This window comes from Aureobasidium namibiae, assembly GCF_000721765.1.
Source record: "Aureobasidium namibiae CBS 147.97 unplaced genomic scaffold scaffold_12, whole genome shotgun sequence".
Lineage (NCBI taxonomy): Eukaryota > Fungi > Ascomycota > Dothideomycetes > Dothideales > Saccotheciaceae > Aureobasidium > Aureobasidium namibiae.
The window spans coordinates 77,977-104,211 of NW_013581197.1; the positions used below are offsets into that span (position 1 = coordinate 77,977).

The following is a 26,235-nucleotide window of genomic DNA, read 5'->3' on the forward strand; positions in this document are numbered from 1 at the left end:
TACAACGTGCCATCTGCTGATGTATGTAGTTTTGACAGTCAAAACTTCGCGGGCAATTGATCTCTGAGAGCTTGGGGTGGAGAGAGTGACCTGGCTCTCTTGGAATGTTCCTGCCAGTGGATTATACCATCACATGTTTCCTGGTCCCTTCAACGCTTCTCTTTTATGAGTCTAGATACCGCAGCTCGGATCTTCCCCTAGAATTTCTGATATCTGCGCCACGTCCTTCCCATCGTTCCTCATCTGCCTGATAACATCAAAAACGGTAGCACCATCAGCATCCCTCACAGTAGAATCAGCACCATAATCAAGCAAGATCCTCACTACGCCAAGATGCCCAGACCTGACAGCGATATGCAGAGGCAGACTACCAACCGCTATATCAGGTGCATCTTCCTCAATCCTCGTACCACAATCCAAAAAGTCGTTGCAGCATCCTCTCATTCCCTCTTCTAGCCGCAGCAGCTATAGCTCCTGAGTGCTCAATCTTCGCACCATGATCTAGCAACAAATCAATCACCTCAGGATCAGAATACAGTGCTGCAACCAGCGCGAGTGGAAAGGCAGCAGCATCTGGATCTTGATTTGGATCTGCACCTGCTTCGAGAAGAAAGTTGAGGTATGATATACTCTGGCGACCCATGCAAGCTATGATGAGAGGTGTGCCTCTGTGATCGAACTGCATGTTCATGATTGAAGGGTTGTGGGTGAGTATGGTTTCTAAGATGGGGATGGAGCCTGTGTTGACTGCGGCTCGGACAGTCTCTTCGCTTAGATGGATGGAAGGGTAGTAATTCAACAGAAGCTTGATTATGTCGAGATGAGAGCTTTTTGTAGCTATGGTTAAAGCATTCTGTATAGTTTCTTCTGAGGGCGATTCTTGGCGGGCGGACAGTAAAGCTCTCATTTGAGCAATATCTTCAGCTGGAGCCATATCTAGGAGTGGATCCCCAAGTTCAGGTGTCATTGAGCTAGGGCTGACATGTCTTTGAAGGATCGTTAGGTATGATTTTTGATAGGTGTTGGTCTTGACAGAAGCCAGAAAAACACATGCGGTCAACGCTCCGTACCGGAGGATCGTGACCTCAACTTGGCGCGAATGAAGCAACAAATCAGAAAATACAGCATGGATATATGAAGAATTGAGTCGTAATGCTCGCCTGGTTTAGCATCTCAACTGTTCCTCCTGCTAACGATGAACCCGTTCTTTCCAACTTATCACACAGCCATCTTCTCCTCCATCTCCCTCCTCAAACAGATTCCCTCCCAAGCCCTACTAACAACATCAGCACTAGTACCACCCAATAACCTTACCGCCTCCCCAACCCCCACAAGCATACCCACGTAGAAGGCCTCGTCCTCATCAACTCCAGTACCCTCATGCCTTTTTGGCTCATAAATACCCTCTTCTCTACTATCTAATGCTTCCCTCTGCTTTAATGTCAGATTCTCAGGAAACGCTTCTGGCTTAACAAACCCCTGTTCAGAAACATCATTCAAAGCCTCCTCATCCTCTTCAGCTAAAGTCTCTGCAGCATACCAAAAAAGCAAATACTGGTATTCCCTCGCCACTGGCATCATTCGTGTTGCAAGGGGCTCTATCACCCATTTACTTTGGTCCATGCCACCTTCTTCCCCATTTCTACTATGCAGTGTTGCAGGGCTAGGTTGCAAGTGTGGCAAAGGTAAAGGTAATAACCGACACCTGTACCCTGATTCCTCATATCCTTCTCTGATTGCTGTGGTAGTCATTTCTTCACTTGCGTCTTTGCGGCCTTTGGGGAGGAAGTAGACACCACTACGTGTGTCTTTACATATTACGATGCGGGAGGTGGCGAGGTGAAAGATTGTAACTCCTGCACCTGTGGGAGTTGTTAGTGGAAGTTCCTTTTTGAGCAGAGTTTCGCTGTCTTGGGGTGCGATGATTGGAAATATCAAATTGATATGTGTTGCTCAAGATGGGTAAGATTGTAGAGAATAAATTCTTACCTATCACCAAACTGTCGCTAGGAAAGTATTTGTCGATGGGTGCACTAGCTCGAACACGCCTTGATGGAGGCATACTCTGGAGTGCTTTGATAGTGAGACAGATAAAGTAATGTAGGTTTTGCAACAGAACTTGTTCCTTTCCTTCCCGAAAGTCCTCGGCAAATGACACTGACGTTTTAGCGATGAAAGTTGAAGTGTTCAGATGACTAAGAACACGATACAAAACGATGACTTCGTATGATTTACGAGAAGAGGTTCAAGAAGAATGTAGATCGCTTAGATTGACCCACTGAAGTTGATCGGTGAGGCTCTGCTTCTGCATGCTTGCTTTTTGCGGGAGCCACAATGCTTGACAGAACTGGAGATGCGGAGAGAAATGGACAATCGCAAAGGCCCGTGCTGGTCATGACGATCAACTTCATCACGGTTTTCTTTTGATAGCTGAGAGCTCTTTGCTTTTTGGATCAGATCGGGCTTGATCAGGTCGAGAGCTCAAGGGCAGCTAAATGAGAGCTTGTTCCCCTAGCCCTGGGTCCTTCCTTCCTCTATCTCATTCCCAACACAATACTGGTGTTGACCATCATTTCCCACAGACTTGTCACGATATTGGATGAATGAGCATTGGTTTCAGAACAGATTCTGGTTTTCTTGGATATCGTCATATTTGCCTATCGCACAACAATTCCCGCCGATGCTTGCTGCTGCTACGATGGACGTCCTTTCTCGATTCTTTTCGTGCCGTGTTCATGTCGTTTCAAGGAGAGAAATGACAAAGTAAAGATAAGAAAAAGATGCTCATGGTGACAAAGAAAAGACCTGCAGCCACCCCTTCTGTGGGTTGGATGAAGGGACAAGAAGAAGTACAAGAGACATGAAGGCATTAGCAGAAAAAAGTTGACAGGAGGGTTCCAAGATCAAAGCGAGTGTGGAGGCGGATAAAATGGTAGGCCGTCTCAAACGCACAAAGGATTCTTAGGCTCGAATGACTTCAACCTCGTGGGACGTCTTGACTCCCACTCATCGGTACCATAGGAGCGGCCTTGCGGAGGTTTGGGCCGAATTGGAAAGATAAAACGCTAAAATTGGCAGCAAAATGGATTGTGTCTTTTCCTGGATACCCGAGGATCCAGAATTTGACCTTGGGCTCGAAACTCTGCAGAGTAACAAAAAGAAGAAGAGGTGTGTTAAGATCACTCTTCCATTGTACCAAACACGCCGTCGTCAGCTTCATCGACTCTGCTGGTTTCGTCATCATCATCCGAGTAGGATTCCTCTTCCATGTCGACGTCCTCGCGGAATTGATGAGCATTTGCCAAGGAGCTTGGCTGGTACGAGTTCTGGTATCTCGCAGGAAGAGGGGGTACTGGGGGCACGTTTTGGCCTAAGCTGGTGGGGCCATAAGTAGGGGTGCCGTAACTGCAGCTGAGTAAGCCGACTGCAGCGGCGAGGTCTGCCTGATCCTCGTCGGGGTAGCTCTGGGCAAGAGAGGTGGCAGCGGTAATGGGTCTGCTGCTAGAAGTACTCCAGTGGCGGACATGAGAAGATTCAGGACGAGCGGAGAATTCAGACTGGTATGAGCGCGACACAAAGCTGCTGGCATTGCTGTGGCGCTTGTTGTGTCCAAAGGGATGCTCGCCGTGAGGAGGGGGCGTCGTCTCGGTCGAGCTGATGTCGTCTTCTCGAGAATCGGATCCTGAAGCGGCGGGTGAGGCAGAAGAGTTGTCGCTGTCGCTAAGTTTGCTATCTCCAGGAGTGGCATCTCCGTTCATGGCGACGAGGACCGAAGCGGCCTCTAGAAGCTGAACTTGTTGATGCTTGGAAATGAGGAGTTTGGAGGTGTACTGCCATTCTGGAGTGTGTTCCCAGCTGCAAGAGCGATTAGTCAGGGGCTTGCAGTACAGGTGAGTAGTGCAGCAAAACTCACAGGTGTTTCGTCAGACAACTGCTGTGCTTGTAGCCCTTGCCGCAAGTTTCGCACTTGAGCTCACCAGCAGCCGACTTCTTCTTGGTCAAGACGGAACCATCGCTGCCGCGACGAGCTTTGATCTTCTTGTCATCGGTCATCTTATCGCCCTGAGGCAAGCTGCTAGGAGGAGAAGGGTAGCTGGCTTGGCTGACGGAACCAAGAGCATTGCGTGAAGAGATGGACTTGCGGGCAGCATTGGATTGGTCGATGTTGATGGCTTGGGAAATTGCTTGGGCGGAGGAGGCAGCGCTCAGGGTGGTGCTCTTACGGCGGGTGACACGGTGAGTGGGGTTGTAGGAAGAACCAAGCATGGATGGAGTGTTGTGAGAGCGAGAGTACGAGTTGCGTGACGGCAGACTGCCAGAGACGGAGGCTCGGTGCGGTGTTTCCTGTAGGATTGCGAGTCAGCGGGCGGCTACTCGATGCTCGAGCGGCAGACGTACCCTTGCGACAGTCATTGTGGAGTGATTTGATGTGCAGTAATGGTATACTGCTTGAGGTGGATAGCTGTTGTTCTCCCGAGACTTTTTTTTGGAGATTGTCGGTTGCACAGCCTCAACAACAAGGAGCGACGGTGGATCGGCAAGGCGGCAGGAATGGGATCGTGGGAGGTGTGATTGCGAGTGCGGAGGACGTCGGGGTCGGTTGGTGTGAGCGTGTCAGGCAGGCTTCAATGGGGAGGGAGACGGATTGGTGATGAGAGAACGTTGAAGAGAGTCAGAGTCAGGCGGAGGAAAGCAGTAGAGAGACACAAGGTGGTAACAAGTTGGTCAAGAGGCCGAAGGTGCTAGCGGATCCCCCGCTTGGAGGGTGGAGCGACCGGCCAGCCCAATCACAGCTACTTCCTAACCAGACAAAGCCTCCGAAACGTGCCTTCCTGATCTTATCTCACCACGACTCCTCTTCCTTTGTGCCTGCTTTTCCCCCTGTGCTTTCCCTTTTGTTCTCCGTTATTTGACAATAAACACGTCCGTTGTCTTGCTCTGATCCCGTTTCTCTCCTGTTGCTTCACGAACAAAAAACACTCACACAGGGATTCGAGGCACGCAACGCGCCTTCCTGTGGCAGTGTGGGACCTGCGGCTAGGAAACGCCTCGTTCATTGATTCCCGCTCCGCCTAGCAAATCTAGGGCGCATCCCTCCCTCCTAAATTCCCTTGTCGAGTCCAGACACGACAAGTCTCATGATAACCCCGTGTACAAGAGTACTTGCCAACAACTTTCCCGTCCCCTGGCTACCGAGACCCTTCTTCTAGACAGCTGTTCTCCAGCAGACTGAACGAGCACTGCTCTGCTTGCTTTCCCACTTGTTCACCCGTGGCCGCTGAACGGCGAAGCCTCGTGAGTCGCCATCGCGAATTCAGGCACAGCACATGTCTCCGATCTTTCCGCTTCGAGTTTAGTCCGTGTTAAATCACCACATCCGCTCCCCGAGAACCCCACTCCCGAAGAGCGTCATCCTTATCCCGAGCCGATCTCTCGATAACAATCGCCAGACCGCAGCCTCATGGAGTACACGCCCTTTTTGCTGCCAACTGTTGCGAGGAGTTGTTCTCGATCTTGGTCGTATTACAGGGTCCGAATTTGGGTGCACAGTGCCGGCGATATCGCAATCTTGCGTCAGCCTCCATCGCGATCGAGTGATTTTTTGTAAACACTTGCCCCGAGCTCCCCGCCGACAATATCTCCATCCAACGCCTCTCTCCCCGTAAAGATAACACAACGCACGAACCCACTCGGTCACTCACGTCACTCTGAGCTGCGCACGGTGGATCCGTGATCGCTGCCTTTTGCGATTTTGGGCAACTATTCTTCCATCTTCTCGCTGCCTCGCGATCTCGGGATAGCACTCCGCGATCATCAACAGAGTCGTTCGGCTGCCGGTTAAGAGAACTTTGGCTTACGTTACCACTGGCGGTTCTGACGAGCGGGGTTAAACTTTGGCGATTGAGGCCTCAGGATTCCTTCGGCGAAGCCGGAAGAAGCCAAATGTTCGTCGCACAAAGTTCAAAGTGCCGTGACTGTTTGCCTGAGCCTGGATTGCAACATCTGGCTACTTTTTTCAAATCAATACTCAGCTGCCTTGCATTAGGACGCTGCCTATCTCGGTGACTAACAGCGCATCACGGTTCCAGCTTGGTGTTCATGGTACTGAACGTTGCATTGTCTCGTCTGGTAGCCAGGAACCTCAGGGGGACGTCCAGACACGTCTTCTAAACCAAGGTCACGCGGTTCGTAGCTTGCACGTTGTCTCATACGAAGCTGACTACGAGCCATGATCGAGTCACTATAAGTATGAGTATCTCCGATTACGGAATGTATGACAAGGTAGGATGCGATATTTTGTTCCCTTTGAGAAATTTGTGAACCCGTCCTCAGAAACAAATGCCTCCTCGGAACAATTACCGATCGTCAGGACTGACTGATACTACAAAAAAGATCCACGATTGGCAGGTTCGTAAGCCTCCCTGCATATGCGAACTCGACACTTATCTTGAACTCAATCCACCTTTGCGGACCACGCAAAGGTAGTGAAAGTCAAAGCTGTAGATTGCGCGACTGAGCCACACTTGAGATCTGCTGCTTCGAAGCCGTGACATCCAGACAGCTCTTGAATGGTGACCTTTTCTCACTCCCCCTCAGCAAGCCACACTTGAAGTCCTTATAGATTCGATAGTACATGGCGATCAATGATACCTTCCAATGACGCGCTTCTTCAGCACCCGTGAGGTGGAAGCTACGAAGGCATTTGCGGACGGGTTCTCACGACCATGTATCCATCATATATCAAAAAAGGGAGACTAGCTATTGTTACCTTCATCTACTGGGATGTGCACGTTCACTACGTTATCAAAATGCGGATGCATGTTGTTGGCCAAGATCGCTCGGCAGTATTCTGCAGATTCCAACAGTTCAGACAGATTGGAAGACGATCGACTCTATGTCTGCGGTCACTGTCTGCGGTCACACAACCAGGTGTACAGAGGAATGTATCTATGCTTCAAGCTACCGAGAAGTCTTGAATTGGCCTTGGAAAACTCATGGTTCTGATTGTTTGCATCTAGAGAAGGGTGTTACCAGATATAGCCAGGGTGCTCCCAATGACAAGCTTTTTTATGTCTTGGAAGGTATGAGATGACTGCTGGCCATGATACAGAATTTACTACTTCTACCAAACATTCTCTCTGGATGCGCAAGCTACATCGCCAGCAGTCAGCTATGTGAGGACGAGAAGTGGACGGGAGCTCTCGCTGAGAGCGTTATACTGGACAGCCTCCAAAGCAGCATAACAACAAGTGTCCGACCACGATTCAGTATAGACAATCAGCATAACACGCGGTATCTTCGTTCTGAGACGGTCGTACTAGGTGAGACGTCATGTGTAAGCTCTTCTCATGTTTCTGAATCGCAAAGGACAGGTATGAGACAAGCAAGACGTAAATGTTGGTAGTGATGATGGATAAACATGACGTAGCTGGCACACGCGCAAAACGTGGACCCAAGTTCTCTTTCTCGCGACAACAACGCTCTAAACCTACGCATCCTTCTACCCATACACATCTTACGCGTCATGTCGACCCGAAATCGCTTCAAGGCAGAGGTGCCGGTATCTTCACTATCCCAAGCTTCATCGCCCTCGTCCCCGAACGGCAACATGAATAGCCTCAAGAAGGCGCCTTCGTCACCGTGGTATCCCACCTTTCTCGAGAGCATCCTGCTGGCCATCTACCCCTTCACTCTAGTCCTGGGATCCTTGTTCAGCGTCTTGAACAGCACGACCCGCAACACCCCCTACAGCGGCGTCCTCCAGTCGCACCCTCCATCCATCGCACCCTCGTACTTTGCTCTCAAGTCCAATGTCTTCAACGTCTACTTTGTCAAGATTGGCTGGGTCTGGATCACAGGCGCCTTCTTCCTCTTCTGCTTCACCCACAGCTCTCTGGGTCCCCGTTTCCAACCTACTCTCACCGCTCGCCGCATTCGCGCCATCATCCGCTACACCGCCGTGACAGCCGTGTGGTGCGCGGTCACCCAATGGTTCTTCGGCCCACCCATCATCGACCGCGGCTTTAGACTGACCGGCGGCCAATGCGAAATCATCTACTCGGACGACCCAATCAACAATTACAAGCAGGACCAAATGAGCGACGCCAGAGAAATCTTCACTCATGCTGCCTGCAAGGTCGCCGGTGGCTCCTGGAGAGGCGGCCACGATATCAGTGGCCATGTCTTTATCCTTATCCTCGGTTCTGCTATGCTCTGGCTCGAAATTTTGCCCGACGTGCTCAGGAACAGCGGTTTGCGCGAAGACCGTCGCATCCGTATGCATGACGGTGCTGTCAAGACTGCTGCTGTGGAAACTCAGGACAACAAGGGCAATGTTCATGTCCCCAGCGAGTTGGGTTTGGGCGTTAGAGTTGCTCTGTGCATTGCGGGTCTGAGTTGGTGGATGTTGCTGATGACTGCTGCGTACTTCCACACTTGGCTGGAGAAGTTTACTGGCTTCCTTGTCGCTTTCAGCGTCATCTATGCTGTGTACTTCGTCCCTCGTGGTGTGCCTGCTGTCAGGAGTCTCTTGGGAATGCCTGGTGTATAGTAAGCGACATGGAAAGAGCACAGTATGCGGATGACTTACATCATCCTTTGTTACGTTCTGGTTTTGAAGTCAACGTTGTTGAATCACTCCAGTCTCCACGAGACACGCGTTCAATGTATAGTATTCCAGTAGAGACAGTCAAACCTATCAACCAGACGAAAACACCAGATATCGCACTTGACATCAAGTTTCTTAAACATCCAATTATCGAGCATTTTCCGAGTTGATGGTTCCGAATTTTCACTTTGATCCATCCATCGTCTCACACCTTCGACCCAACACGATACGTGGACTTCACACAGAGGTCGTTGAACATAAACTAAGTCTTCAATCATGCTCTAGGCGTCGCGACCTGTGCATAAGAGGAGGATGATCCATCAGAGGACTACTTATCTCTGAATGAGGATTCGTTACGAGTATCCTTCATTCAGCCTTGAGCCTTGAGCCTTGAGCTATATGCGAGCAAGATGAGTTGCAGACGACACTTAGAGGGGCATGAAGACACATGAAGCTGTCGCGCCATTTGCACAACCTTAGCATGTTAGAAGGAACAAGATTCATTTCACTCGTAGTCCATGTGACACAAGTCGACTTTGAAGATGAGAATGATTTGAAGAGGCATAACTGGGTAGATAGGGGGACAAAGAACAACCCCCTGACAAGACTCGAAGTGGATATCAACAAGACGAAGCAAAAAAGAAGGAAGAACGATCTGGTGCCGCAACAGATTGGGAAGGAAAACGCCAACGAGGGAAATATCAGAACCTCCAAAGCATGGATGCAGGCGCTCTCTTAACGGTTGGTCGCAGATATAGAACCAACACAGCGGTGGCTTACCAGCATCCAAGATTTGCCCAATAAAAAACACCAGCGGAGATAGTCATAAGCAAACTAACACGCGCAGCCCTCCTTTGCGCCAGCTTCCCTGATGCTGTTCAGGTTGACCCTTGACTCCTGACCTTGAGCAGCGGCATCACCGGCACCAGCTCTTGCAGCAGCAGCACCTCCTCTGGGACCCTTGAGGCTTGTCTCGGGAATGCCATTGGCAATGGCAGTGAAGACCTCGGTGACGTTGGTGCCGTTCTTTGCAGAAGTCTCAAAGAACAACAGGTTCTCCTCGTCTGCATATGACTTGGCCTCGCGCGTGCTCACTTTCCTGGCATCTGCACCATCCTCATCCTCGCCTGTGGCAGTCTCGGCAGCGGCTGCAGCATCTTCCTCAGCGTCTTCTCCTTCCTCACCACACAGATCGAACTTGTTTCCGACAAGAGCAATGACGATGCCTGGCGAGGCCTGGCGCTGCAGCTCGGCAACCCAGTGACGGGCCTTGACCAACGAAGAAGGCTTGGTCAAATCGTAGACGACAAGGGCGGCTTGAGCATTGCGGTAGTACATGGGGGCGAGCGAGGCGAAACGCTCCTGGCCTGCGGTATCCCAGATCTCGAACTTGATGGTGCGGGCGGGTAGCGAGATCTTCTTTGTGAGGAAGGCGGCGCCGATGGTGGGTTCCTTGTTGGGTTGGAAGTCGTTGTTTACAAAGCGCAGGACCAGTGATGACTAACATGGTGTCAGTGAGTGTGGCTGGTGCCTGATTGCGATTTGGGTTGTTGTACCTTTCCGACTGCAGCCTCTCCCAGCAGGACCAGCTTGACGCTGCTGCTGGGCTTTGGTGTTGATGCGTCACTCATTGTGCGATGTGGATCTCAGATGCGACAGGGTTATAGTATTGATGTTGGTCGATCTCGATGATGCTAGAGGCAGATTTCCGTGATAATGACAACGACCGAGGCGACGACGACGACGATGTCGTCGACAGGCGCGCGTTTACTGGCCATGACCGAAACCCTGTTGCGCAAGCCAAGACCAGCATTGAGAAGCCCTTGTCTACGTTGCCAACGGTCAATAACCAAGATCATCATCTTGCACATAGCAACATGCACTTTTATGCACAAAGTCTTGGTCTTCACTGTGTCCAGTCCCAAACATCAGAAGCAGAATACTGGTGGTGCACCTGATCCGTCTTGCTGCCAGATCAGTGGCTTGCAGCGACACACCGCCTTCCCCGTCTCACTCACTCCTCGCTGAGTTGAGCCTCCCTCCCCAAAACCATTGGCGCTGCCCCAGAAATTCTCTCGCCGCTGGACCTCATCTCGGCTGACTATGATGCCTGTCAACCTAGAAGGAGTCAAGTCCGTACCACCCTTGATCACTCCCTGGTCTGGCCAAGTCTCTCTCGCCGCCTCCAGAGCAAGCCATCTACCTGAATCTAGTACACACTCGGCTGCCCATCATGGACCTTGTTGATATCAAAGGAACCGCTTGTGTCAGTACGCGGACACGGCTTGCCAATATCGGCAGCCCTGGTCTGCCGAACTTCTCGAACCGAACGTCATTCAATTAATATAGCAGAAGCGGGAGAAGTTTCTGCGTGGAACACTGACGGAATATTCAAGTCCAATATCCATGATACTTGTCGTGTTTCTGGTCCTTGGTAATCGCTGACCGAAAGCGAGCGTTGGGTTCATCTTGCCTGTTGATCGCAAGCAACCTGACTTGCCATTGCCAAATTTCTCCTAGACAACAGGGTTCAATATCATCGTCAAGGTTACGTTGCCAGGCCCTTTTGGGAACAACTGACTTGCTACAGAGATCAGCTTCACAGCAAACTCGTCAGGAGCGTCAGTCAATGCGGCATTCATCATGCAAGGATCGATTGTGTTGCTGTTTGTCGTTCATCACAAAGTCCCCAGTCCCAGCCACCAGACACGACTTGTTTCTTAGTGGCAAATTTTCCGTTGGATGAACCATCTTTAACTGGTTTGCTGCAGTGTTACACCAATAGACAATCGTCTGCGAACTGCTGCATCGGATCCCGGCTTTTGCGTCGCACAGCCTCTCACCGGCTTGGTGCATGAAGAAAGATGATGCACAGGTTTGCGAGACAATCGACATTCGATTGATATGTACAGGGAACTGTGGGTTTGCCGCGTCCGGCGGCGGCTCTCTCGTCTTCTGTGCTGTTTGGTGGCTTGCTAGGGTTGGCGAGAGTTTGTTTGCGAAGCCCATCCCGTGCCGGTCCTAGAGATTGGTCTTCCGCTTTGTCCTGCATCAAACATGCTAAAGGACATTGCATGGAGAATGTTTGCCTGTTGACGTTCCCTTTATCTGATGTCAGATATCAGAAGATGTTAAGCGCTTACACCAACTTAAGTTGAAGCAAGGTCGTGTGAGTAGGGCATAGCTCGACATGCCGAGGACCCGGTTCTTCCAGAACAGTGCTACGAGAGGATGCAAGGATTCCTTGCTGTCACAATCTTAATTTGCTTTGTCCACGGCTTCGGGCAGAAACGACAATTTCGGTGGCTTTGACATGGGCCACGGCTGATCAGGGTCAATCCTCGTTTTTGCTCACAAACATAGTTCAGGAAGCATGGTCCTCTCGGCAAGAAGGAAAGAGTAAGGGCTGGGCAGCTGAAGATAGGAACAAAGAAAACGAGCGAAAGGGGCAGAGCGTTTTCTTGTTTGATCATGCAAGATGTAGGCAGAGTCAATACACTTGACGTATCAAAGGTCGAGGCACAGAGCAGATCCGACAGCCTGCAGCGGGATGTACAAGCTTGCATCCGTTTCGCCGCGAGATCCGAAAGAATGGCACCTGCGGGTCCGTCCCATGGAGTTGGACAACCACGGACAAGTAACCAGGAACGACGACGAGTCAACCAGGCCATGATAAGCTCGGCTCTCCATTCAATCGCATGCAGGAACAGATTGGAGAAGGAAAGCATATATCTCTTCTAAGCTCGCGGTAAGACCGTTGTCCCGAAGGCCCCGGAGATGAGGCGCTGGTTCTAGCGGCTTTCTAGTTTGATACCTCCCACGAAGCCGCCTCGTGTTTTATGTCATGTCGGTCTTCTCGTAGTATATCGGAATCCGGGACCATCGTCTGATGCTTCAGTAGCGTCTGTTCGAAGCAAGAAGCGGGAGATTGGTCGATCGTGTTGGAGCAGGACGAGGAACAAAACATGCAGTGCTCTCACTTCTGCAATATACATATGAGCCAAGACTTGAGACGGCCAGTAAACCTGAATCTGAACCACTTTTCCTGCACAGTGTCTTTGACGTCCGCCAGCAACGCAAGACCAACAAAGGTGCGTGCAGCGGCTGTAGGCTCCAAGCAGATGCGCGAATGCTTTGGCGCGGGAGTGCCTGCATTAGATGGCAATCGATTGACAGGGTTTGGCCTCGTTCCCGGCGGGACGGAGAGAGTGGCTCGGAAACTGATCTTGTTCTGACTGCTGCTCGTTGGCGCTTCATCCTTTCTGCCAAAATCGCCCCCTGCGCTTCAAGTCGCCGCGCCGCTGCCGGGGGGCTGACTGTTGGTACCGTTGCTGGGCATGTCAATCAATCAAAGCTGCAAGATCGGCCGCCCTTGCTGCGCACATCAAATCGGATTTGAAACAGCCAAACAGAAAAAGCTCAGGCGCACGGCTGCCCCGTCTGCGTCAGTCAGCGCTCGACTGAAAAAAAAGTAATGGGTGCACGTCAGTTTCAATCTCCCTGGGGCCTACCAAGCGAGACACCCCCAAGGGAAAGGGGTTGCACTCATAGAGAGGGCAATGCGTGGTGACGCGAGAGTCAAGATAGATATAACCCGTATCGCCTTCGCCATGGGTATGTCACCTTTTTTGTTCCTTTTATTTTCCCTTGTTCATCTTCGCATACCTTCTTCTCCCTGCGGCAAGGCGTATACATTTTTTCCCTTATAATTCTTGGTTGTCGGTTCCTTGGTGAGACCAGCATTCCACACACATTCTCTTGGGAAGCAAAGTCCCCTGGTATCGAAAAAAGACTCGATCCGCCCTCGCTACAAAGCCAGATCCCGGCCGCCTTCCATCAGACGAAGTCTTTGGCTCTCGTGGTTTTCTTCACGAGGACATTCGACCTGATTACCGTTACTCATTGTAAGCCTTGCCCTCCTTGCCTGACTGTATCACCCGGGCGTGACAAATGCGACAAAGATAAAATGGTATACTGACATCGAGGTCCGCTATAGTTTGCACTGCACATCCAGCCCATCTCTTCGAGAGCAGCCTCCCTTCCATATGATCCGAAGGAATAGCAACGTCGTCACAATCAACATGGGCCGAGGAGCATACGACACGACAGGCACTCTGAAGCCTGGCCAGCCTCCGCCACCAAAGCCTCGATAATCTTGTGGTCCCGCCTGACACGAGCAATATCATGAGCTGCCACTATCATTCCTCTTCCCTCAACCTTGCGGCCGGAAGAGGAAAAGAATAGATACAGCAATCAAAGGAAACAGGCGCTGGCGTTGTTCTATACTTGCTTCCGCAAAGGTTAGTTCGTCCTCAAGCTCTGGTCCGGCGCGGGACGCCCGGACTGTTTGAAGTGGACCTCCGCTAACCCGCACTTTCCAGACTCTCTCTCGAACCACAACCAACACCGCAACCACTCTGTTCGCTGCAGGGCACAGAGTGATCTGTCGTTCTCGCTACACATTCGCATACACACACCTCTGATCAAGTTCTGCCTCATCGTCTTTCGCTTATCTGGTTTCTGGAGTTCTCTTTTCGCATAATATACCCCATCTGACGGTTTCATCTCGGCATCAACGGCTTTTGTTTCATGATCAATCTTACACTGGCCCGCGCATCGTTTTCTTGGCCTTACCTTCTTTCTCTCCTTCTCCACATTCGGAGGAACAACTTCCACTTCTGGAGAGCAATCAACACATTAAATCAAAAAATCCGATCACAAAAAAATGCGACTGCTCTTCTTTCAATATTGACTGGCGTTGAAAGGAGGAAAAGGCCTCCAGAGATAGGCTTATCTGTTCCTTTCTTTCTCCTCGGTCGAACTTACACTGGCGTTATCTCCTCGGATCCTTTTCTTCCTTCGCGTCTTTCACTGCAATGCACATGCAATGCAGATAGAAACGCTCTTACAGCATTCGGCGTGCTACGGGAAAAGGGCTGTAGGGCTTTTGTACAACTCTCTTACACTGGCTGAACAGGAGGAAAATGGGGCAACCCAGATGGCGCAATTCTTTCTCGGATTGTTTTTTCGTTCCTTTTCATTTCTCTTCCATCTTTCTTCTTGCTGTATTATCAAAACCCCCAGTGTGCTTGTTCTTTCTTCTATCACTTACGGTGCGGTGTTGTTGCCCTCTTTCTCCCTTGTTATATCTTTCCTTATCCTTCGTTACCAAGCACCATCTAGATACCCCCCTTTTTCTTTCTCTCTCCTTATATCTACAATATTCACTTGCCTTACAAATACTATTCCGCTCGGATTACTCGGTGTTCGCACTGTCCACGATGAGGCGACCTGATGTTCCAACTCCTGCATATGTCAAAGCGAAGATGACGCCAGCCACCGCCCAACGGTCAGGCATATAATCTTCACGCCAACCAGGTACTCGGTACGATTGACCAGCTACTCTCAGCCCTGAAAATATCCAGTATGCACTATGGTTCCGCTCGTGCCGCCACCAAAGACTTCACGATTGTCATCTTGCACACACGCTCTGTACACGAAACGTCCTAGCATATTGCATGCGGACGTTAATTTTCAGCCCTGCTCGTAACGTGTTCCTTACCCTCAAAACGACTAAAGGTACTGGCTTTCCTCCAAACGCCCCCTTTCTTCGCCTTGTCAGAGCTTGCCTTGTGTGCTCCAAGGGTGTTTTGACTTCCATTTCGCCAGTCCCACTTTCGAAGAGCGTCCTGAAACGTGACATGCTTCTAGACGAAGTTTAGTGCTTGACATGAAGGACTCCACTATGTTCCATACCCCGGACCCTTTGCCAGAGAAATGTTCAGGCTCAACAGAGGTGTCTCAAATTTTGCAAGTGCCGGATGCCTTGAATAAATGCTTCAATAACATATCGTGCTCTCGACACACTCTAGAACATGGCCAATGTGGTGTCCCGACCAAGGGAAACAACCATAACGGTAGGTCGTATGCTTGTGTGTGGACGTTAGTAGACCTCATGGAGCTTGGAGTTCTGGAGACTGAGTCTGACAAGAGCAAAGCAAATCACGAATGACTTTTCTACATTTCAGCATCTCTTATTGAGAAAGAGTCGATCCTCGTGGATGCTCTCCCATTAAATCCAGCTTTTCGACCCACGAACGCCCCTTTTCCTGTTTGTCATAAGCAAAACTCCATCGTGATTCCTCCCGGGCTTGTCTCTCACAGCAAAGATCTCACCCCAAGAACGCACTTTACTCGACATTGATGTCAAGCTCAAGACGAGGCCCTTCATCAGGATCACATCCATGGCTCCACATACAATCTCTGTAAGCTTCCGTGATGTTGACTCCTGGTCCTGTCCACCTGCACGCAAAGAACGTCAGCAGTCGCAGACAAAGGAAACGCTAGTGGTGAAAAGAAGAAGAACAAAAGACAGAGGGAGTGAGAGCTACTCACTCGGCTTTAACGGTGCAACCGAACCTTCTGTACCGTCCACAGCGGGGTTGCATGCTTTCTGCGGTATCGCAGGCTGCGATGTCAGCCATGGCTGCAGGAGGTGGAGGTGGTGGAGGAGGAATGGAGGGAGACAGAAGAAGACTGTGCCAAGCTGGCTCGCAGTTGTGTTGGTGGCAGCACTGGATGTATTGTGCGATGGGATCTGGATCGCTATGAAGAGGGCTGATAGTTTCGACTGCCGTCAGCTGGAGAAGACATATGAGGTATAGAGAATACCCCGTTGCCGGGCCAGGAGAAACGAGATACGTACTGCTCGTGCATATAGCAGTGGCTGTCTGTCCAGGGGTCACATTTGGGCATGATGGGGAGCTTCGTGGAGGTGACGTTGACAGGAGCGGCGGTGACCAGAGAGGTAGCGCTGATGAAGGCGAGGGCCGTAGCTGTGAATTTCATCTTGATGGTAGTTGATACTTCTTGCTCGTTTGTGGTAAGATTGCCTTCCTAGTGTAAAGATATTGGAAAGAGAAAGGATGGGTAGATGTAGCGAGCCGACCATTTTCTACTCGATCAGCTCAGACATCTGACTCTTTCCCACGTGCCTGGTCGATCGATACAAACTTACTCGAAGAAAGCTTAGTAGGCTTCTATCGATCGCGAGATGCGAGAATGTGAGCAAGGACATTGAAACCTAGGTACGCACACCAGACTTTGTTATTTCTACAGCTTGCTAGTCGTCATTGGTCTCGCGAGTACAGTCTGGAGGATCGAAGGAGATATATGTCGTGTCTCCATTTCCTCTGGGGACGTTTGAGTGATAGGTCGCTAAGCTCGCAAGTGAGGCGATTCAAAAAGGGCTCGTGGTCAAGAGCTTATGACAAGTGATTTTATCTTGTCAGCCTGGTCGGTGTCGTTCAATCAGTGCTGAGAGATCCTCCATGTTGCTAGTTACTGCAGGGTGTCGATTGTATTTCCAGGAGCGGAAGCCGCTGTGCCGAGCTATCGTATGCAGCTGGCAGATGCATCTTGATAGAAGACTTTCCGTTCGCGAATAGAAAACACCAATGGTTAGTGTAGGAAAAGGGTCCCTTGATTGAAGTGTTTGTAGTATTTTGGCTCTGGCAACAGAGAGCGAGCCATGTCTGGTCCGGAAAAATATAGTACTCTATCCAATAAGAAAAAACACCCGAGCAAGAAAAATCCCGAACCTTGATTTGCGCAACAAAGAAACTCCACGCTTGGACTTTTGTATAGTCTATTCCTCAATTCCCTGTCCTTTTTGAGACCTCTAATCCTCGAACTGAATACCCTTGGGAGTCTGGTCGATTATGCCACCTCTGTAGCTGCCACGCTTGCCCTTGTTCTTGGCCTTGGTGAAAGCCTTGCCCTTTGTGACAATCAGAGCCTCGTGGGCCTTCTGAGCATAGTCGTAAGGTACGAAGGCGTTGCTCACAAGACGGGGGTCAACCCATTGATCCTTGGGGATACGGCTGAAAGGCACGTTTTCCTTCTTTGCGCGCTTGATGTTCTCGTCGGTGGCGAGCACTGCGACTTGCTGCTCAGCCTCACCGAAAGCGCCTCCGAGCTTACGCTTGCGACTAGGGTGCATGTGCTCTTCTGCGTCGTTGGATGGGGCGGCAGTGCCTTCGGCCTGACCGAGAGCCGAGCTGGCAGGGACCATGATAGTGTCGACCACGGCCTTGAGGGGAGCGGGAGCATCGGCGAGAGTGACGCTTGAAGCAGCAGAGTCGGACGAGGACTCAGACTTAGCGGCGGGCTTCTTCTCCTTCTTCTTGTCGGCCTTTTCCTTCTTCGCGGGCTTCTCGGCCTTGGCAGCCTTTGCAGACTTCTTCTTCTTCTCGCTCTCAGACTCGGAGTCGCCAGAGTCACTGTCTGAGGATGATGAGCTGTCGGAGTCCGAGGAGGAGCTAGAGCTGTCAGAGTCGGAGCCGGAGGATGATGACGAGGAAGAAGAGTCAGAGTCGGAAGAGTCGCTGTCGCTGGAGTCGGAGGAGTCGCTGCTCTCGCTCTCAGAGGAGGATGAAGCAGAAGAGGAATCGGAGGAAGTGTCGGCCTTCTTTGCGGCCTTGGTCTTCTTTACGGCGGGCTTCTCGTCTTCGGAGGATTCGGAGTCGGATGAGCTGGAAGAAGGTGGAGTGACCTTGCGGGTCTTGGTTGCGGTCTTCTTGACGGGCTTCTTCTCGTCCTCGCTCTCGGAGTCGGAGTCGGAGTCGGAGTCGGATGACTCGTCGTCACTGCTGTCGCTAGCATCCGAGGAGTCGTCGGCGGTGGCAGCGGCTTCCTTGGGGCGAGCGTCGAACAGAGCAGTCAAGGTGGTGTTGGTGTTGGCGGCAAGGGTGATGCTCTGGTCCTTTGCTTGCTTGGAGAGGGCCTTTGCAGCCTTGTCGAAGCCATTGCTGGCCAGGAAGTCGTTGACGAGAGCAAGAAGCTCGGGTGACGGAGCTGATGCAGACATGATATGGATAGTTTGTATAGGGAGAAAATGTGGAGGGCGTCGCGAAAAGGCAGTCGCGACACAGAAAAAAGTCGAAGGTTCGGTAGACCGCTCGGTCCGCGCTGCCGACGGCGTTTAGGGCAGAGACGACGTCGATAAGAGCGGGTTTCACCTCGGGCGCTGCCAAGACTTGCAGCTCGCGGAAGGAACGCTGGCAAGGAGGAGTCTGAGGCTTGTGGTGTAGGTTTTGGTGAGGCTGCCTGCTGCGTCGGAAGTCGAACGGCTGGCCAGCAATCTATCCGTCATCTTTCCTACGCGTCTCTAACTGTCCCAGCCACGATTCGCACTTGGCCTTTCTGCTGTCTGCCAGCTCTAGTGAACGTGGCCGGTCTCCAGATGCAGTGCAGTCGCAGAGTAGCGTAGTCCCATCGACAGCATGAATGGCTCGCAGTCGCGCAACCCGTCCGACTCGGTCATGCATGACGCCCGAGGCAGGAAGCCCTCGCTGCCACAAGGCCAATCTTCCGCCAACAACACAATGACCCGCGCCGAACGCTTCGAGGATGAGAAGCGACGCATGGTCGAGAGCTGCTTCTCCAAGCTCGACCAGAATGGACAGCGTGTGTCGCATCGCTGTCTCGACTTGCTCCAAGCTGCCCCGCTAACATCTAAAACCAGTCGCCGAGTCGTACATTACGCATATTCGCATAACTGAGGATGCCGCCCATCCCTCAACTCCTCCTCCCCCCACCTCGGCTCCCGACAACAAGAAGCCCCGTATCGTCGTCGTCGCCGTCCGTAGCACTGGCCGTGTCCGCATGCACAAGGCTCGTGAGAACAACAACGGCTCTTTCTCCATTGGCAAGACCTGGAACCTCGAGGATCTGTCCGCCATTGAGTCCTTTGCTCACCCCGATCCCAATGCCCCTCCACCCAAGCAGAACCACTATCAGTGGGCTGGCAGCGTCGGTTTCGTTGTCACCATCTCAAAACCCTACTACTGGGCCGCTGCCACGTCAAAAGAGAAGGACTTCTTCGTTGCTAGTCTGGTCAAAATCTACCGAAAGTACACAAAAGGTCAGGTTCCGGATCTTCGTGGCTTTGATCCTCGCGATGTAGAACAGATGCTAGGGCTGGCTCCCGGCCAGCAACAAGCCCCACGTAGTTCGCCTGCTGTCCAGGATCGCCAGACTCCTCAGAACACCCCTCCTCCTCGTCCACCTTTTGCCGAACAACATCGCCCATCTTCCCAGGATTCCCGCCCACGCTTCCGACCAACCCCTGAGAATGGCGAACCTCTACCGCCAGGGGGTCTACAACCGCAGCCTCGGCCTTCCCAGGACAAAGGTATGCGACAAAGGCCTAGCCGAGAGCGTATGCGTGCTCCGAGTCGCGAACCCATGCGTGCTCCTAGTCGTGAGCCAATGCGAGCTCCAAGCCGTGACCCTGGCCGTGCTCAGAGTCGAGAGCCTGCACAACGTGGTGCAGCTCCACCACCACTGAACAATGGTCCTCCACCCGGCGCTCGACCTCGGCTGACCCCCAAGTCTTCGAGGGCGGAGCTACAACAGTCGACCATGACTACTGATTCGCCCAATGCCTCCTTCGCGTCGTCCATTAGATCCAATCCTATGGTGTCCGACCAACCTCCGCCGCATTTCAATCAAGCGATTGAGCAGCCTGGAAGCCTGGCTCCTGCCCGTGCCGAGGGACGTCAGCATAGTTACCAAAGTGTACGGAGTGAGCGAAGCATTCAGAGTCAACGCAGTCATGAGTCCACTGCAGCACCGACTGAAGTTAGTATGTTTACATCGACGCTCAATCAGTGGAAACCTCCTTCGCGCGAAGCCTCGCCTATGAGACAACCTTCTCCTAGGAAACCTCACATTACTACTGTTGAACAGTCCGAGCCTCGACCATCAGTCTTCGAAACCTTGAAGAACCAGCGACAGCCCGGTACTGTAGGCCAGCGAGATATAGAACCGTCAATTACTCCACCTGATCGAGGCCCCGCTGATATCCAAGTGCCTCCTGAGCGCAAGCGCCCGTTTATGGCAGGAGGCCGAACATACAGCGCAGGACCAACCGATCCAGATTCAGAAGCATTACGTCCGCCTCCACTTTCGACGAGCAGAAACGTGTCCGGTGCTAGCACAAACATTAGTACTGTTGCTACTGTCGGTCGACCGTCGAGTCCCCGTGGCCTGGGAATCGAAAAGTTCCTGCCTCAACAATCTACTTCTGATAATGCATCTGGTGCTTTCTACGACACACCGACTGCTTCAAGCGCCGATGTGTCATCTCACGCTCCGTTAGATGTTCCGCAGCCCGAAACCAGAGAGCCAGAACCTCTACAGGCCTCAAGTCTTCCCTTTGTACAGCCAGAAGAATCGCAACCTGCAGTGCTCGAACAGAGAGATGTGTTGTCAGACGAGGAAGAGCATCGCCCTGGACTTGGCCCTATGATCAAAAAGAAGCCCGGACCTAAACTCGCAGATGCGCTTAGGAAAGCAGCAGCAGCTCAGGGCGCGTTCAAGCCTCGTGCCGGAGGTGCTGCCGAGCGCATGAGAGCCCTCGCAGAGGCTGCTAACAAGGGGCAGGGACCTGACGGCATCAATGGTGTTGTCCCGGCTCCTTTGCGAAAGCAGAGCGTGGATATCGATAGATCAGAGTTGCCCGTGTCTCCTTTGAAGCCCGACTTCCCTCAATCTGTGTCTGAAGCTGCACACGAATCAGAAACCCGAAGCACTGAAAACGAGTTGCTCCCTAAAGTATCGAACGAGACAAGGCAAGCTCACACGCCGATCGATGGTGCAGCTGTCGAAGGCTACTTCCCCCAACCAGAACCAGAGGCACAGCCTGAAGAACCGCAAGTACCTGTGCCAGCACCGGAACCTAGACGGCCAAAACGTAGATCGGCGCAGCAAGAGAATCACCTTCGCTCCCTCAACATTGACCCAAGGTTGCTTGACGGCCGCGGAATCCAGTTTGAGTCCATTCTCTCCGACTTTGGTTGGGGCTCCGGTCTGCTGAAAGGAAGGCAGCTGGAAGATCTTGAGGCTGATTTGAAGCGCGAGCTAGGTCGTGTCGAGGCTGGCAGCTGGCTGGGACATCTCGAACAGAAAGATGATCGAGTCGACGTAGTTGACCAGATGCTCGATCGAGCGATCGCCGAGTGTGATGAGCTTGACGGACTTTTAACGATCTACTCTGCAGAGTTGAGCACTCTCAATGAAGACATCTCTTTCATCGAGGCGCAATCACAGGGTCTACAGGTACAAACCGCCAACCAGAAAATTCTACACACCGAGTTGCAGAAGTTGGTTGACACCATCTCAATCTCGCCTCGTCAGCTAGAGCCGCTTAGACATGGAGACTTCAGCAACCCAGAAGCTCTTATGTCAGTCGAGTCATCGCTGCTTCTTCTTTACAAGGCTATGGCTACCATTGATCCTTCTGTACGCTCAACAAACGCTCTGAGTCGACCTGGTCCTGGTCTCGATGCCAGCGACGTCGGTAATATGAAAGCCCTGCAAGAGAAACGTAACGCATACATGCGTGAGAGTGCCGAGTTTTGCCAACGGCTGATGCGTTACTTGGATAACACTTTCGCATCGGCACTTGCCGCAGCGAAACCCTCGCTCATGCAACATCCAGGTGGCATTGGCAATGCCACGATGAAACTCAATGGGTCAGGCTTCAACCTGGCTCGTGCCAACCTTTGGCAGTTCAGTCCATTGCTTCTCTTCACGAAGGAGACGAACTTGCCTGCCTGGCAAAGCACCCTTCGCACGTACCAGACCAAAGCCCGCCCATTGTACACTGATGTCTTCCGAGACAACACAAGTAATTGGAAGAGAGGAGCTCGTACGGCTGGCAGCGAAGCGACTGAGCTGCTGTTCACCTCGGTCGAGAAGGAAACGCCCGAAGGCCTCACCAGTACCGCTCGCAAGCTTACGGTGAAGCGATCTCAAACCCTGGCCAAATCTTTCCGTTCGGCTGGCACCGGCGGTGACAAGCCAACAGCTGTCGATAGAGCACAACCTGGTCGTATGGCACCGTTCGAAGTCTTCAATGGCGTGCTCGAAGAGCAGGTGCCACTGATATCTATGGAGCAAAACTTCATTGTGGACCTCTTCCACGCTACCAGTCTCGAGAATATTGACTTTGCAGATGCCGTGGTGGCTAACGTCCCCGAAGCACGCATGGGCTCTGATCTCACTACAAGACGCTTGATGGAGCCTGACCGAGCCATGGCGAGACGCGTCTCGGATACCATGGAAGAGACTTTTGGATTCTGGAAGGATGAGTTGAGAGCCCTGATGGAGTGGGCTAACGCTGGTGACCCTATCCAGGGTGTTGGAGTCCTTACTGTCCTGGCTCTGCATGCGTACCGTCTGCAGGAAACATCACAGGAGTTCTTGCTTCACAACCTCAACGAGATCTCTTCACGCTTGCAGACGCTTTTCCAGAAGTTTGTCGATGAGCAAATTCATGCAATTGAAGACACAAAGGTCAAGATCAAGAAGCGCAAGGGTGTCATCGCTTTCATGAAGATCTTCCCCTTGTTCTCGAATGCTGTCGAGAGTACATATTTGTCGGCTGCCAGAGATCACGATGGCCATGCAGCAGTGCTCGGTGCACGTCAATTGGTTGACGATGCATACATCCGCATCAATCGGGCAATGTGGGATTCTCTAAAGGTCATTGCTAGAGAGTCACCCACTGCTACCGGCGCCGCAGCATCTGCCACCACAGCACATGGCCTCGAGTACGAAGACAAGGAGATCCTCAACTACCACATTCTGTTGATCGAGAACATGAATCACTACATCGAGGAAGTGGACGACGGAGGCGTGGAGGGCTCAGTGCTGGCCGAGTGGAAAGCAAAGGCCTTGATGGATCGCGCAGAGCACATGGAAGAATACGTGGGTCGCGTGGTCCGAAGGCCTCTGGGCAAGATCATCGTAAGTTTATCGCTCCTTCCAACTCCCTACCCACCCTCTATATCGAAGTGATATGCTAACACTCCTCTCCTCAGGACTTCGTCGAAGGCGCCGAAACCCTGCTCTCCCAAAATCTCTCCGGCCCCACCATTTCCTCGCGGCCCTTGTACTCACGCCACAATACCAAAAAGCTTCTCGCCTCGCACGACTCCAAAGCCATTCGCAGCGGCATCGACGCGCTGCGCAAACGCATTGAAAAGCATTTCGGAGATGCCGATGAAGAAGTGCTATCGAGGCAGATGGTGGCCATGGTGTGCAAGGAGTGTGAGAGACGATACGACAGTGTGCTGGACAGGCTGGTCAAGGCTTGTGATGTGCTTTACAAGGAGAATGAGAAGGGTGTTGTTATCGATTGGAGCAAGGAGGATACTAGGGAAGGGTTCAAGAGGGTGTGAGAAAAGGTGTGAAGGGGGAAAACAGGAAAGATGAGAAGATGGGAATATGACCTTGACTTTGCTATGATGGAGGTTTGAATTATTCTGCATAGGCAGGGGGGGTGTCTGCCATGTATACCTGTGTTTGAACGAATGCTAGGACAACCTACCTATGCTGTTTATGTTTGACGTTGCATACCACTGTTTGAATGGGAAGAGAAATGGTTAAAGAAAAGTCAACGCTTATGTTTCTAGCTGCTCAGGAGTTCGTCTATCAAATATGGAGTGTCTGACTGGCAAACCGAATGGCCATGTTGACGTGTCTATTGCGCGATATCCGAAAGCTTGCATACTTCGCGTCTGACTGGTCCTCCGAGCCAGGTCTACATTGAAGTAGTGTCTCTTATAACACCTTGTGCAGTGAAGTTGTCGCCTGTTTGGCCACTCTTTCCGAAAGGGAGTTTAGGAGTTTCGAAGTTGTCAGGTCTGGCAGAAGGCATTTCCTTGCACACATGGTGCTTTCTTGACGCCATCCTGTGAGATAGAAAGGAGACGTGCAGGATCCAGGCGTAGAGTGTTGTTGACGAGCTCTTCTTGAACTCGTTGATTGCGATTCCTACGATGACTTTCCATGCCATGCAGGCAGGCATCGTGAATCCGGGTCGCCTCGAACCTTTCCCGTGGTCTGGCTGCTTGCAATCCGGATCCGGTCCAGGTGTTTCTTCTTCGTGTCCTCGGGGTGTTCCTGTGATGCAAGCATCTATCCGTTCTTCCAGGCTCTCTCCTTGTCAACTCTCGCCTCCACCACTCTCTCCACGAAACCCTGTAAACTAGGTTTACCCTCTTCCATGGCATCACTATCCTCAAGTTGTTCTTTACAGCACTCTTCCTTTGCCTTGTCGTGTGCCTTTTCCCAAGTATCGATATCGAATTCGCCTTCGCTCAGATCCAAAATCAAGTTTCCAGTGGACGAAAAGGCAAAGACGTGGGTTGAAGAGGCGGAAAGAATAAGTTTTGGCGCAGGATCAATGGAGATGGCGCCAGAGGATTGAGTGGCAAGCAGGACGGAGGTAAATGTGCTGGTTAAAGGGATACTGGCGCTGAGGAAGGCGAGGATGGCGGCGTTGAGGAGGGCTGGGAGGGGTGAGAGTGCCTGTGGTGTCTATGTTAGAGATCCAAGTGGGATGGTGTAGACAGTATAGCGGCAACGTACGAATGAGGCAGGAAGAGTGTTTTCTTGCTCGGGGGTGTTGACGATTTGGAGAGTCAATTGGATCAGAGTGCGAGGGTGCATGTGGGTGAGAACGATGTCGCGAAGAGTTGCATGGATGAGGGATTCGAGATGGCGTTCCTTGGGACCTGTGAGGAGAGATGTTGGAGGTTGGTTGAGGCGGATATCAAGAGGACGGTGACTTACTGCCGACACCGACAGAAGGACGCACGTTTACTTCGAGAGCAGCATGCTGAGGCAGCTCATCGCGGCGCATTACTTCGATGGGACCATTGACGGCCGCCACGACCGTGTAGCCAGCTGCCGAGTACTGTGCTGAGCCATCTGCTCTGTGGAGAACCGATACATCTGCTGAAGGAACCGTCATGTTGTCTTTATGTTGATTGTGGACTATATCCAGAATGCGACAAAGGGCTCAAGGAAATTCGCGAACAAATGATATTGCCAAGCTTGCATCATCGACGACATCGACCTTCCTCCTCCCCGCACTTTCCACGGTCAGCCCAAAGGACATGTTCCGAATATCAATGTCCTCTGCACATCAACAGATACAAAAATGGCTTCGAAGCAGGTGACAAAGAGATTACTACACGAGTTGCGCTCCTATGAAAAGGATCCAAGTGATGCACTACTCCACCTCGGCCCCATCAACGATCAAGAGTTGACCCACTGGACCGCCGTACTCAAAGGCCTCCCAGACACCGCATACCAAAGTAGACCTGCCCCTTCTTGCATCACCCCTCCTCTCTGCTAACCAAATCCTCCTCACAACAGATGGCCTCTGGAAACTCAACATTATCATTCCAGACACCTATCCCAACAAACCCCCTACAATCACTTTTGTAACGCCCATCTGCCACCCAAATGTGCATTTCAAGACCGGGGAGATATGTCTGGATTTGTTGAAGTCAAGTTGGAGTCCGGTGTATTCGATCAGACAGACGCTGGAAGCTGTGCAGCAGCTGCTTACTTCTGCTGAGCCTGATAGTCCGCTGAATATTGATGCTGCACAGCTGTTGCGTCAGGGTGATCAGCTGGGTTATGAGGCTTTGGTGCGTTTCTATACTCAGACGCTGATGTGGAACGGAGAATGAGATGTTTCTTGTGTGTTGGGTTTCAGATGTTTCATTAGCGAAGGCGTTTCAGCAGGGTGAGAGCATGTTTGGGAA

At 51.8% G+C, this 26,235-nt stretch overlaps 9 protein-coding genes across 9 annotated transcripts; 3 read left to right on the forward strand and 6 right to left on the reverse strand.

Annotated features, from left to right (window-relative positions):
• Positions 1 to 171: 171 nt before the first annotated feature.
• Positions 172 to 2,311, reverse strand: M436DRAFT_65075 (ankyrin; the record flags this gene model as incomplete). The annotated part of the gene is made up of 5 exons (XM_013570462.1): positions 172 to 343; positions 411 to 1,089; positions 1,341 to 1,862; positions 1,990 to 2,195; positions 2,280 to 2,311. 5 exons carry the CDS (start codon positions 2,309 to 2,311, stop codon positions 172 to 174), a joined length of 1,611 nt encoding a protein of 536 aa, XP_013425916.1.
• Positions 2,312 to 3,179: 868 nt separating this feature from the next.
• M436DRAFT_50781 (uncharacterized protein) lies at positions 3,180 to 4,266 on the reverse strand (the record flags this gene model as incomplete). Its single annotated transcript, XM_013570450.1, has 2 exons — positions 3,180 to 3,855; positions 3,914 to 4,266. 2 exons carry the CDS (start codon positions 4,264 to 4,266, stop codon positions 3,180 to 3,182), a joined length of 1,029 nt encoding a protein of 342 aa, XP_013425904.1.
• Positions 4,267 to 7,525: 3,259 nt separating this feature from the next.
• On the forward strand, positions 7,526 to 8,551 carry M436DRAFT_83195 (uncharacterized protein; the record flags this gene model as incomplete). Its single annotated transcript, XM_013570521.1, has 1 exon — positions 7,526 to 8,551. The coding sequence occupies one exon, from the start codon at positions 7,526 to 7,528 to the stop codon at positions 8,549 to 8,551; it is 1,026 nt and encodes a 341-aa protein (XP_013425975.1).
• An 891-nt stretch (positions 8,552 to 9,442) lies between these two features.
• On the reverse strand, positions 9,443 to 10,239 carry M436DRAFT_50341 (putative rab GTPase Vps21/Ypt51; the record flags this gene model as incomplete). The annotated part of the gene is made up of 2 exons (XM_013570368.1): positions 9,443 to 10,108; positions 10,165 to 10,239. The coding sequence occupies 2 exons, from the start codon at positions 10,237 to 10,239 to the stop codon at positions 9,443 to 9,445; spliced, it is 741 nt and encodes a 246-aa protein (XP_013425822.1).
• A 4,625-nt stretch (positions 10,240 to 14,864) lies between these two features.
• On the reverse strand, positions 14,865 to 16,456 carry M436DRAFT_65079 (uncharacterized protein; the record flags this gene model as incomplete). The annotated part of the gene is made up of 5 exons (XM_013570463.1): positions 14,865 to 15,019; positions 15,171 to 15,315; positions 15,867 to 15,910; positions 16,004 to 16,205; positions 16,280 to 16,456. The coding sequence occupies 5 exons, from the start codon at positions 16,454 to 16,456 to the stop codon at positions 14,865 to 14,867; spliced, it is 723 nt and encodes a 240-aa protein (XP_013425917.1).
• Positions 16,457 to 17,288: 832 nt separating this feature from the next.
• M436DRAFT_74013 (uncharacterized protein) lies at positions 17,289 to 18,476 on the reverse strand (the record flags this gene model as incomplete). Its single annotated transcript, XM_013570522.1, has 1 exon — positions 17,289 to 18,476. One exon carries the CDS (start codon positions 18,474 to 18,476, stop codon positions 17,289 to 17,291), a length of 1,188 nt encoding a protein of 395 aa, XP_013425976.1.
• A 517-nt stretch (positions 18,477 to 18,993) lies between these two features.
• M436DRAFT_50641 (uncharacterized protein) lies at positions 18,994 to 23,856 on the forward strand (the record flags this gene model as incomplete). The annotated part of the gene is made up of 7 exons (XM_013570427.1): positions 18,994 to 19,075; positions 19,134 to 19,964; positions 20,253 to 20,411; positions 20,559 to 20,654; positions 20,796 to 21,135; positions 21,244 to 23,422; positions 23,497 to 23,856. The coding sequence occupies 7 exons, from the start codon at positions 18,994 to 18,996 to the stop codon at positions 23,854 to 23,856; spliced, it is 4,047 nt and encodes a 1,348-aa protein (XP_013425881.1).
• Positions 23,857 to 24,595: 739 nt separating this feature from the next.
• On the reverse strand, positions 24,596 to 25,433 carry M436DRAFT_83200 (uncharacterized protein; the record flags this gene model as incomplete). Its single annotated transcript, XM_013570523.1, has 3 exons — positions 24,596 to 24,988; positions 25,049 to 25,194; positions 25,253 to 25,433. The coding sequence occupies 3 exons, from the start codon at positions 25,431 to 25,433 to the stop codon at positions 24,596 to 24,598; spliced, it is 720 nt and encodes a 239-aa protein (XP_013425977.1).
• A 189-nt stretch (positions 25,434 to 25,622) lies between these two features.
• M436DRAFT_83201 (ubiquitin-conjugating enzyme) lies at positions 25,623 to 26,160 on the forward strand (the record flags this gene model as incomplete). The annotated part of the gene is made up of 2 exons (XM_013570524.1): positions 25,623 to 25,779; positions 25,841 to 26,160. The coding sequence occupies 2 exons, from the start codon at positions 25,623 to 25,625 to the stop codon at positions 26,158 to 26,160; spliced, it is 477 nt and encodes a 158-aa protein (XP_013425978.1).
• Positions 26,161 to 26,235: the final 75 nt, after the last annotated feature.